At 47.2% G+C, this 12,279-nt stretch overlaps 1 protein-coding gene and 1 long non-coding RNA gene across 4 annotated transcripts in view; one reads left to right on the forward strand and one right to left on the reverse strand.

Annotated features, from left to right (window-relative positions):
- The first annotated feature begins 256 nt into the window (after nucleotides 1–256).
- On the forward strand, nucleotides 257–6,027 carry LOC126528504 (uncharacterized). Its single transcript, XR_011890077.1, has 3 exons — nucleotides 257–1,131; nucleotides 3,652–3,919; nucleotides 5,951–6,027. It is a non-coding gene; the product is annotated as an uncharacterized lncRNA (long non-coding RNA).
- Nucleotides 6,028–6,062: 35 nt separating this feature from the next.
- Nucleotides 6,063–12,279, reverse strand: part of LOC126528503 (RNA-binding protein 5) — a 67,936-nt gene continuing 61,719 nt past the window's right edge. For all 3 annotated transcript variants that reach the window (XM_072284280.1, XM_050176376.3, XM_050176377.3), the window contains 2 exons: nucleotides 8,806–8,935; nucleotides 6,063–6,289 (listed from right to left, as the gene is read on the reverse strand). In XM_072284280.1, the coding sequence (XP_072140381.1) occupies nucleotides 6,164–6,289; nucleotides 8,806–8,935 (256 nt within the window). In that variant the 3' untranslated portion in view covers nucleotides 6,063–6,163. The remainder of the gene's footprint in view (nucleotides 6,290–8,805; nucleotides 8,936–12,279) is intronic.

Raw genomic sequence — 12,279 nt, forward strand, 5'->3', positions numbered from 1 at the left:
GTGTTTGAATGCTATCGCGTTCCATTCTTAAAAGCGAAGCTTCATCATCCGTCCCCCCATCCCCCCCCCCTTTTTTTGCGCCTGCTCACAGAGTTCGGAATTACCTGTGAAAAAACTGAGGCTGCTGCCAGACGCTGTGCCGATCATATTCGCGCACCGATGCATCCTGCAAGCCAAGCGCTGCAGCGCTTTAGAAAAAACGCCACAGGAAACAGGTAAAGTTCAACGTTTTTTCTGTTTTTTCTTTAAGGCGAATGGCGCGTTGCGCGATGGCCTTGAAAAAAACGCGGCGTCTAGTCAAGTGGTACAAAAAAGAGAGAGAGAACACGTGACTTTCTGCGAGCGAGGGTCGGGTGGAGAGGGGAACGGCGGCAGGCGCAGGCACCAAAACAGGTGTTGCGTCGCTGACGTCACGCGGCGGTGGTTGTGGCAACAGTCGACTGCGAAGCTAGAGAGACTGCGATGGAGGACGCTCGCCCGGGGCCTAGCGGATTGCGCGGTAGGCCTCGGAAGTACGCTACGGCCGAGGATGCTCGCCAAGCGAGAAACGAGGCGCGACGTGCGAAGCGGCGGGAGCAAGGCGTTCGACCGCGAGTGCTGCTTTCCCCTGCTGAGAGGATGCGACGTAAAGTCGAAGAGAAACGTCGTTGGCGCGAATCTGACCCCGCTATTCGAGCGCGCGAAGCCGCAGCTAAGCGTCGAAAACGAGCCGAAGAAGCCGAACTACGAAAGCAGCAACGCGACGATGCGAGACGGCAACGTAGAGAGGGGCCCGAAGCTCGCAGACAACGGCTTAAGGAAGAGACCGATGCTCGTAGAATGGAAGCGGAGGCTCGGCGTCGTCAGTCGGGCGCGGCGGCGACGAATCGATTTCGGAAGGCGTTCGTGGAGAATCCGTGTGGGAGTGTGTGCGACGTTTGCGGTGGACTGTGGTTTGCGGACGATTTGACCCGAGTGAAGGCAGCGTCGTGCGAGCTTCTCCACCGGCACTTCCCAACGAGAAACGTGGCGGAGTTTAACGTGTGTCGCACGTGTGTCGACCCACTTCGACAGGGGAAGATGCCAAACCACTCCACGACGAACCGATGCGTCTGTCCTCCGGAGCCGCCTCATCTGCCCCATAGCAACTTGGTGAGCGAGCGCATGGTCTCACCGCGGATTCCGCTCATGTAGACTACGACGTATTCTCTACACTTCCGTCCAAATGGCAATTGCGGGACCGGTGATCAACGCGCCCATAACACTTACTGGCTACAGCATGCTGCACCTTTAGGTAGTGCATTAAGAGCTCGCATGAGTCGTTGAGGTCGACCTAAAGCGCCACACGTGTACTTCACACTGCGGCTCGTTATGTCATGCAAGAAGTCTGACCCCTCCGATCGCATAACCTAATGCATTACCAAGTGTGCAGCAGGCTTTCCCCTACACGTGTTACAGGAGTGCAACATATCCGGCCGAACTTTCACAGCAAAGTTGTTAAGCGCTGGTTCCCCCAGGATCGTGTCCATGTGTAGACACAAAACTATCATCGGGATTGGCTCCAGCGTCGTCGTCTTCCACAGCTGGCTCGTTGGCGCCCCTCGGCGCTACCGCGCGAACGCGCTCATGCCACTGCCCCCGCGTTCGTCGTTGTCATTAATTAAGAACACAGACGTAACCAATTTTACAGCGAAGCTGTTAAGGGCTAGTTCCCAGTGGCGTAGCTAGGTCGTCTGGCACCCGGGGCCCATAGGTCTTTGTCACCCCTACCTCCCCCCCCCCCCACCGATGTAGCCGGCGGAAAGAGGGGTGTCTTCAGACCTATATAACACCCCCCCCCCCCCCCACACACACACACACTGGCCCCCTTGCACCCGGGGCCCACGGCCCCCCGGCCCCCCCTGTTGCTACGCCACTGCTAGTTCCCCTAGGATCAAGCCTGTGTGTAGACACAAATATTCCCAAACGTGCGCCGATCCCGAAGATGGTGCAATACCGGGCCGACCCGCGGCGGAGGTGAAACAGGCGTTAAGCACTCCCAAAACGTGCGCCGATCCCGAAGGTAGTGCAATGCGGGGCGTTCCGCGGCAGACGTGCAGTTCGCCATTAAGGGGCCCGCATACACAGCATCGCTGGTCATCCTTCATCACAAGTATAGTGGCCGCGAGTGTCTATATATACAGTGTGCCAGCTAATTTTGGCGAGAGTTTAGAAATGTGCAAATGCCACGTAGCTGGACAAAACAAAGGTAATGTTGTTTGCCGTCACTTGGAGATACTACAAATTTTTTTAAATCCACCTAATTAGATAATTAGTATCAAATAATTAATCAACTTCTCAAATATTATAATTAAATGAAAAGTGTCAATGAGAAAATTGTAGAGCGACATGAAAAAATCCCAATATAGCTTTATGTTCCTCGATACGTGCTACATAAAAGTGTTTTTCCAAGCATGAAAGCAACCCGCAAACGCACGCAAAATTGTCGCGCGCCTGGTTGCTCAAGCACTTTGCCTGTCGCAGCCTTTGACGCTCAGAAAAACTTTTATGCAGCACGTATGAAGGAACATAAAGCTGTGTAGGGAGTTTTTCATGTCGCTCGAAAATTTTTTTTTTTTCTTTAAATTTTGACGTTGGAGTGGCCTATTGAGACTAATTCTCATGGACATTCACGATCTTCCCTACTTTTTCTTGCTTTTTTGCTTTTTCTCTCCGCTGTTCTTTCCACCTTCATTTCCCTTGCCCTTCCCCCAGTGCAGGGTAGAAAACCAGAATCTTATCCGGTTAACCTCCTTGCCGTCCCATCCCATTTCTCTCTCTCTCTACAATTTCCTCATTGACTTCTCATCTAAATAAATACATTGAGTCGAGGAATTGACATTAATTATCCAATTAGGCAGAATGGAAATGCAGTTTGAGTATCCCCAAGCGACGGCAAACAACATTAGCTTTGTTCTGTCCAGCTACATGGCATTTGCATATGTTTAAACTGGCTAAAGTTAGCTGGGACACCTTGTATATGAATGAGTGACTGTGTGGATGTGAGCGACTGGCGTGAGTATGCGGATGTATGAACAAATAATTGCACAATATAAACATGCCATTGCTCATGAGTACGCTCACATAAACTATGCCTGGCCTGTTGCCTCCACACAGGCACTTTCAATCGTGATCAAGAATGGTTGCTGCTGCATGGTCCAGCAATCTGGATTGACTTGGTTGAGCCCACTATGCATGCCGATGCTGGCGACATCCTACGGTCACAATGCCTGGATTGCAATCTACTTTATCCGGATCAAGTGAAATCGCAATTTAAATTGTCTGTGTAGCAACACGAAATCAGGATGGTGGTCCAATCCAAATCGGGCTCGATTGTGATGCAAAGTGCCCGTGTGTGACAGGGGTACTAAACTCTTGCACTTAGACTAGCATTCTTGTCTTCCCGTATACTACATTGTGTCACAAATTGCAAAGCATACAAAATAGACAGTGAACAATAATTTATGGTGTATTTATTCAAGAACTAACACGTTTATTCTTGTTTGTTGACAGAGCACATGACTTCTCAGCTAAAGCATAGAATCGCAGGTCCTTGTTTTATGCATTACTGGGTCAATGCTTTTCTTTGACCTCTTCTAACCCTCCCCTCCTTCTTTCTTGTCAACTAAACAGATCATTGATGCTCTCTTGAGAGAAAGTGATAGGAATGAAGAGCTTGACATGCAGGAGGAGCATTCCCCACTGGGAGCAGAAACAGCTGTGGAAGCTGATCCATGTTGTTTAGGTGGCACAAATGACTCCTTGACCGCAACTGCCTCGTGCAGCACAGATGCAGGTACGCAGAGCGACTGTGGGAGGCACTCTAAATACGTTCAAGTGTCTCTGCGACCGGTGCAACGACATGTACAGATTCAAACCACCACAAAGACTGTCAGTTCAGGTTAGTATGCCAAACTGATCTATGTTGATTTCACAGTGAGCTTTCCAATGTTTACTCATACTCCATGAGAACTGTTCATTTAGCCTTTCGCAATGCTTACATTTTTATTTATTCACCCGCATGAGTACTGTTCTCTTATGACTGCACCAATTTGCGCCATTTACGATTCTTATCACTGAGCTCCCCTCCCTGTGTTCACCACCCTCATTTCGCAATGGATGTGTATGCCACTTTTTCATGTCCTTGCAATGTTCACCAATGTCTCGACACATTCCGACTTTTTCTACGCTGCGCATCCCACACGCAGCTGCTGCAGTCGGGAATTGGCAACATTGCACTGGGCAGCATCACGCCCCTGTGCGTGTACTGTGCCTGCAGACAACTCTTTGTTGCCCTGGAGGAGGTAAACCTACTAGGGAGCTAGGAGCTCCTGCACACGCGTCACGGCGCCAAATAGTCCACAAGAGTTCGATGGCGTTTTCCAGATTTTTTATTTCGGAGGAGGCACTGAACTGGCGTAACTTGCCAGTTGCAGCAGTTTTGTATGTACAAAAATGTGGAGGGACAAAGCGAAAATATAAAATTCTAATTTACGACTCAATAATGTACCACTCAGAATCGGTCTTTTTCTTTACGGCTATTTAAGAAAGAGCTTGTTCCGTTTTTTAACAGATGCATGTCAACTTTTCTCAAAGGTTCTAACTGCAATGTTTCCCTATTGGATCTTATTTTTGCAACTATACTCGAACCTCGTTATAACAAAGTTGGAAGAGCCAAAATTACTTTTTATATCTGTTCCTTCTTTATAGCCATCATTGCCATTTACTGCAACATATGCTCAATGGGGTGCACAATTGTAAACATGTAAATAAGAATACGGCCTCGCGACCTGCGGAACTTCTACATGGTCATGCATGCGATGAAATTCGAATAAAACAAAGGAATCTTTGGCGCGTGGAACACGCGACTTCTTAGCACCTGATGCGACAGACTTTAGATAGCTACCTTCTGTTCCGCTGTGATGGTCTTTCGCTTCTGCTTTCCACTTGGTTCATCCGATGCATTGACTCGTCACGGTCGAGTAGCACGTAGCACACAACACAGCGCTCCACTGTGTGATCGAGAGGCAAGCAAACTTCGCCGCGCCGGCTTGGCCAGCTTGTGGCCTGTGGTTGCACTGGGTGCCAATGCGATCACAGAGGCCATGCCCAGCTGCCAGCCCATGTGGCGTGCCCCAGGAATCTACAAATAGTTTTCACCGCCGTGTGTAGCAGCGCAGCGTGCACAGCTCGCGCATGCAGGTGCAGGCAAGGTCTTGGCGTGACCCCCGAGATTGCGCCGAGGAGATCTCAGAGGCAACGCGCAGTATGTGTGAATAAGTATAAGCCAGACACTCGCAAGAGAGAGAGTTCAGTGGAGAAGTGCGATAGTGAGCTGCTGCTTGTGCACAGCGGTGAGGAAGTGTTCGATGGCGTATTTGACATGGGGACGCGAGAGTTTTGGACTGCCGCAACGAATGAGTGTCGAACCCTGCAGAAAGTGATATACTCTGTGCGCTAGTCAGGTATTTGTTTGTTTGTTTTGGAGACAAAATTCCATTGGCAGGACAATTTCACTGCGTTAAAACGAGGTTTTATCCACATCTCTATAGGGATTTTACGGGGAATTTAATTTACTTTGTTATATCCAGCATTTCTGTATATATCCCCTTAGAACGACATTTTAGTTTATTGTCATTCCATTTGTTATAAACTGCAAATGATTGTACTATGTACATGCTTTTGCAGCTTATTTTGCAAACGCACATAGAAGCTGGTGCTTCTGCTTTTATGGTTTTCGAATGTTGCCTCTGCTGTAATATATTACTCTCATGTATAGGACGTCCCCACGCAGCCATGTGCTCTCCTCCTGTATGCTTTTTTAACAATATTGATGCGAAAAATTATTCTGATTCTGAATATTTGTATTTTTCTTATCTTAGTGTAAGTGCTTTAGTAACTAAGATGCTTATGTTTCACGTTCCCCGATCAGGGGATTATTTTCAGCAGCACAGTCACGCGTGACCTTTGCCTCCGCACCTTTTCCTTCGCTGCAACGGGAAATTTTGCCCGACTAAGCGAGGCGCCAGGAAGAGACAGACAAGAAGGTTTGGACCCCATGCTTTTATTGGCACCGAGGGCCCAATGTGTGGACCCAGTTTCTACATACACGTATCTTACATAAATAAGCCTTGCACACAACAGGCTAACTCAGCTCGTTATATCGTGCAGCCATGGCTTTCTTCACCGATTCCTTGTAAGTGTTGGCGGCCGTCGCTCCGTACGTGGCGCCTCTGACGCCTAGTCCAGCACTGGCAACCCTCCGTTGAACCTGCAAACCAGCATAATCAGCATTTGAAACATACGCATGCCACACAGTGCACAACATAGCTGGCTGCACGCAAAGAAATTAAAAGCAAGAAACATGGAAGAGAGAGACCGAAAAGTGTATGTCCTGTCTTTTCATAGGTCGTGTTTATTTGGTGAACTTCTATCAATCGGCTAACCTCGCCATCTTGCTGCAACTTATTTGTAGGGTTTAAAGGGACCCTGAAACGGTTCGGAGAAATTTTGTAGATGCGTAGGGTACAACTTAAGTAGAACATTTGCACCACAATTTAAGCGAAGCGTTACATATTAATGGAGCTACAAGTGATTACAAGTTACCCTCCTCCCTAGCCATGCTTTCCCTCCTCAACTCGTTCGGCGAGCGATCGGGGCTAAGCTCCGCCTTCACTGGTTCTGCGTCACGTTGCGACATCGCATGATCCACTTCCGGTTGTTTTGGAACTCGCCCGCGCGACACCTCTCCGCTAGCTGCTTGGCCGTCGACCCCAAGCGAGAGCTATCGAAGCAGCATGCATTGCGAGCATTCTGTCGCAGCGCCGAACGTGTCTGGTATTCCGGTAACGACACACTAGCTGGACTTTTCGACGGAACGATGGAGGCATAAACTCAAGCAGATGAAGGAAATTTAGCATAGACGTACGTGAGCTGCCTGATCGGTCTCCACGGTCCGACCACCCGTTGGTGCAGAGCTTAACCAGCCAAAGAAAGAGCTAATATTGCTCTAACCAAGTGTAACATATTTTAAATATTTACGAAAACAACATGTTAACGATTACACTCCTGCGAAAAAGTTACACCAGCAGCAAAGAATACATTTTGTTACTGCTACTGTGTGTGGTTGAGCTCTATGCCACCAGGTGGCTGCACCGTGCAGACTATTTGCATTTGCACTTCTGTTCATCCCCTGAAACGACACTCAAGGGGACACGGCCAGGCCCTGTCCCCTTGCGCTTGCGTTTACCCTAATACCGGACTCTCGAAATGCTATTGCGTTAGTAATCTTCCGGTGTAAAGTGACGGCCGCAATCGCGCAAATCCTGGCGCCCATCGGATAGTGGCTGTACAATGCGCTGGAGGCAGTCCGCTCGTCTACTGGCTTGCAGGACACGATGTCGCAGCTTGACATATGGCCAGTCGCTACGTTTGCAGTCCACAACGCAACAAAGTCAACTCGTAGCGCTCGCGAAAAGACACTGACTGCGGAGCTCTCGTCAAAGACGGAGCACGTTGTAACACAAGCAGACAACATTTGCTGTGTGCCGGAAGTGCTTAAGTGTACTGAAATATTGTTCTTGTGCATTCTCTTTATGTTACTTTCTTTTTATAAAAACAAATTAACTAACATTCCAACTATTACAAACATCAATTGTTTACAATAATGTTGGAAAAATTATCGATCACGCGCCCTGGTCAGCCAATCGGATAGCTCGCCCCACTGACGTCATATGAGTGATTTCCATCATATGGGTAGGGGCGGCTTAAAATTCCGCAGAGAAGTGTGCTGCGATCGACAGCAATGTGCATTTTTAAAGCCTAATAACAAATTACACGCTTTACGCAGAGCACTTAGATATGTCAATTAATGATCAGAAGGTCCTACTCTAACGACTTAGCACATTTGTAGAAAATTGTCAAAATCGTTTCAGGGTCCCTTTAATGCCAATGTTCATAGAAATAAGAGTTACTGTAATTTACTCAGAGTGCTCTGACATTTGCCGTAATTTTTCTAGGGTTTAGAGACCTTAGACATTCATTAATATGCAAATTAACAGGAAGTCAAGTTTAAAATTTCGCGTCACTACATCTTTAACATCTGTACAGCAACATCAGCATACTGTTCTTCATACAATCGACTTGCGCTATCCCAGCCTCGATGGGACTGACAAAACTAATCAAATTATTCATCGGGCTGACTTAGAAGAAGAGGCACACAAACATTTGAACTTGCCGCAGCTACATATGGCAGTGTTTGCCAGATTCTACCGTGCCCCTGAATCAAATGCACAGGTTTTATAGGTTCACAAGTACAAATAAATGTGCTCCCAAATCTAACACAAAAGCATATTTTGCATCCCCACGATGCAACGCTGCTTGTATCGTGCAGATAAGAAAAAAACTTAAGGCAGCGTTTTGCCTTCTCTGTCTCCTAATGATGAAAAAGGACATCTGATAAACAAAGGTATTAAGCAATCTATGTTCAGTTTCCTACAGATTCAGTGCACGCCCTTCAACTGAACTCCAGACAAAGTCTAAAGTCTACTGCAGATCAAGAACTCGACACACCCGAAAATATTCAAATAACCGGATGTGCTAGTTACGAAGCAGCAGGCAAGACTTTAGTTGAAATGAAACTCGAAACACACATTCAGAGTTTCATGCCCGCCAATATCAGGAAACAAGCTGGAGGTTTCATAATCCGCAATGCCTCCAGGGAGACATAAACAGGCCATAAACAGCAATGGAAGTAACACAGTGGCACGAATGGCTGTTGAGGCGTACCTCAACAATGTTCGTTGTGCCAGCGTTGGTCTTTCCCAGGCCCTGTCCCTCAGACCAGCCCATGGCCTTAAGCATTTTGTTGCCTATGTTGTCCTCGCCAATGCCTTGCTTGGTCGGCTCCTCATAGCTCCTATGGTCAAGCACATAAGACAAATAAACAAACAAACAGATTTGCAGACATGCAACACCTGAAGTCGCCGACAACTCGCTGTTCTTCCTAGGGAACTGCTGAGCTGATTTCTGTGAAATAGTATGCATTTAAAACAAGCTTAAATTCTAGTGACATTTGAGAGGAGCTTTTTACTTGACATGTTCAATATTTTTATACAAACCTAGAAACATAAAAAAATCTGAAAATTTAAGGAAACTGATCTGTGAGGATCATAGCTAGTTTCACAATAAAAAGTTAAAATGGTTTACAAGGCATTCACAAAGTGCTCCAGTTTAGCACCACCGGAGCTAATAGCCGTGACAGCAACAACATTGACGACTGATCAATGCCAACAAGGGCCAGTATTTTGCAGCAGCAGGGACTGCGAGTGTGGCACAGCGAACAAGTTTGTTGTGACTCATGTTTTAGAAGTCCCTTTCTCATTTCCAGTGGTCCAAGCTGGCGGTGGACATCGGATCTTATAAGGCCAACTGCAATGAAATTTCACTTTGGCTAAATTTGTTCGCAGTGAATAGTAGGTGTGACTAAGCAATCTTGGCAGAGCCCCACGGCCAGTAATTGTACAGTTTTATTTTAGCAACTTTAAACAGTACCTAAGCATATGACACACTGTTACGATCGGCCAGTGCGGGTAGTGATCTTCTAGCCTGCTGTGACGAATCGCTTTGTGAAGCCAACAATGTGTCTCCCTTGGAAAGACTACATGCGCTGCAAGGCGAGACACATTTGGAAGACCGAGTATCGTTAGCTGATTCGCTGTCGCTTTCCCGGACCAATTGGAGCAAGAAAACTCCTGGAAAAGGGTGTTCTACCGCATTCCCCCATGGACTCTGGCAGACACGGCAGCTAACTGTAGAGTCAGCTCAGAAACCAAGACGTGCCAGCTTGAGTCGAGCGTGACAACCACTGTCTACGAAGCACCCCTCTTTTCAGTGTGTTCAGTGAAACAAAATTGCGGCAGTGAGTGTGTGAACCCTCGCCCTCAAAGGTGGGTCCTTCGATGACTTTGAATGCTCCAATTTGACGAAGGTTGGACGGCAGTTTTCCCTGGCCCAGGGAGCAGATGTTTTCGGCTCCTCATTGTGCTTTGTTTCAGTCATACTAGACTGATGAGACGTAAAGTTCTCCACCCTTCATGTAGATATTGTAAATCAATTTGTACTTCTTGTTCTCAATGAGAGCAAGTTCCTCCCTTCAACAGTATCCTTAGCGTGGATGAGTCAGACGACGGCAAGGGCCAGCAACCCCCCCCCCCCCCCACCCGTTTTGACATGCCTGACCCTAACTCTTACAACATTTATCTGGTAGCTGTCGCTATGACGTTAAGGCTGAGCATGCTACTTCCAAGATTTCTTTTGCTCTCCCGAAAAGCAGTTCATGCCGAAAAGCCACGCATTCTAGGCCGTCACTTTCGGAGAGCTGTAATGATGTTTGTGTGTGTGTGTGTGTGTGCGTGGTTTATTTTTTCCAGTTCCAGTATCAAAAACGGCTATCCTTGTGAGGTTTTCATCATGTTTACATCTGTATCTCAAACGCCAAAAATGAGGATGGAGATTCCTCTATCCCCTTGAGACACCGTGCCCCCATTTGATGACGGCAGTTGTTTTTGTTGGTTTCGTCGAGTGTTGGCCAACAAAAAGCAGCAGGCATTGCTCAACATGTCTTCATTTCACTTACAATGTGGCCTGTACTGCTACAGACGATCACTTCGCTGAATGTACTACCATGTTTGATGAAGACGTTCGCTTTCTGCATTTCAAAGGACACAAATCCACAGATCCATGCCAAGCTAGTGGTGGCGTACAGTGACCATCACTGTACACAGTCACTATACAATGCCACCAGCTAGGGTGGTCAACTCTCAAGTGGACAAAGTTGGGACAGGTGAAGGGGGGTGACTGACCGAGTCCGTACGTGCAACAAAGTTGAAAATATTTTTTTTTATCCTACAGATTAGCAATTTACAACAAGAAAGGTGCAGTATATTTCCCTGATGTAGACAGCTACCAATATGGATAGAGGTATTGTGAACGCTCAGGACCAACAGAGCTAGAGCAAGACAACAAAAAAATCGCCTTCTGTTTATGACAATGCACATGAACACACACACACGAAAAAAGAATGTGCAAATGAGCTGTCAGGCATTATAGAAAGGAATTGTTATTGTTACCCAGTAGAAAAACAAGCAACAGTTGGGACATTTGGCATTTACTCAAAAGTCAGACGGTTGGCAACCATATCCCCAGCTCAGCATGAATCTCTCTCTACTTGCATCAACCAATTCTCCAGATGGACACTGCCCATCTTGTTTTGATACGCTCGTAGTGTCCCCCGGTACACAGAGTACAATTTTTATATTCCGCTAAAGCTAGAGAGACGTGCGCTCACTTCGGTGCCTATCGTGTACACGTGCTCAAGTTATGGTACCGGTAGCACAAACTTTATGAACGCCCTTTGTATTGCACAGCCACAGAAAGAAACTGTTACAACCTCAATAAATTAGCACATGCTCGCTCATGCGGAGCCTCCGATCACCATCCACAACTGCATGTTTGTATCATTTGCACCATCGACCTAGCGCTGTCTCTTTCTCAAGAAAGCAACCACAGTTGCAACATGTGCATGGCTTCAGGACGAACCGTCGAAAAATGCTTAGCTTGATTCTGTTCTTTTTTTTTATTGGATAGCTGTTGACCCAGTAATCATGCTAGGGAGCCTAATGGCTCGGGAATGCCACAAATAATTTATTAAAGGGCCCCTCACCATGTCTGGCCATTTCGAGCTGACAAGCGCAGAGCATACATTACGCGATAACGATCATGTCTGCAAAGTATTACATCGCTACGTGTTGCAGAAAGATCTGAAATTTCAAACCGAATGCCGTTTTTCCTTCTCCTCGCAGCCGCCGCGCTCAAAGCCGGAGGATGACGTACTCGCGTCCCTGCACCTACGTACTAGAGTTCGCAGTGTGATGTCGCTCGTGGTGATACGTGACTCCGAGAATTATTCAAGGCACCATCTGTTATTTGTGTGACCTGTTGCTTGAATTGACGAATTGAAGTGTAGAGAAACAATAAAACACACAAACAGAATGTTTGCGTGTTTTTTGGTTTACTTCGCACCAGAGCAAGATAAATGTACTTCCGCTTTGTCTGCTTGTTCCCACGGTCGTGCAGTCACGTGCAACGGGGTACCAAAAATGTGCCATTTTCTACCATGCTCCGGCGCGTGATCATGCTCTGCGATCTGTTTGTTCTGCCTCAGTATTCGTGTAGCACTGAATTATACCGCTAGTCACATTT

Source organism: Dermacentor andersoni, chromosome 9 (genome assembly GCF_023375885.2).
Source record: "Dermacentor andersoni chromosome 9, qqDerAnde1_hic_scaffold, whole genome shotgun sequence".
Lineage (NCBI taxonomy): Eukaryota > Metazoa > Arthropoda > Arachnida > Ixodida > Ixodidae > Dermacentor > Dermacentor andersoni.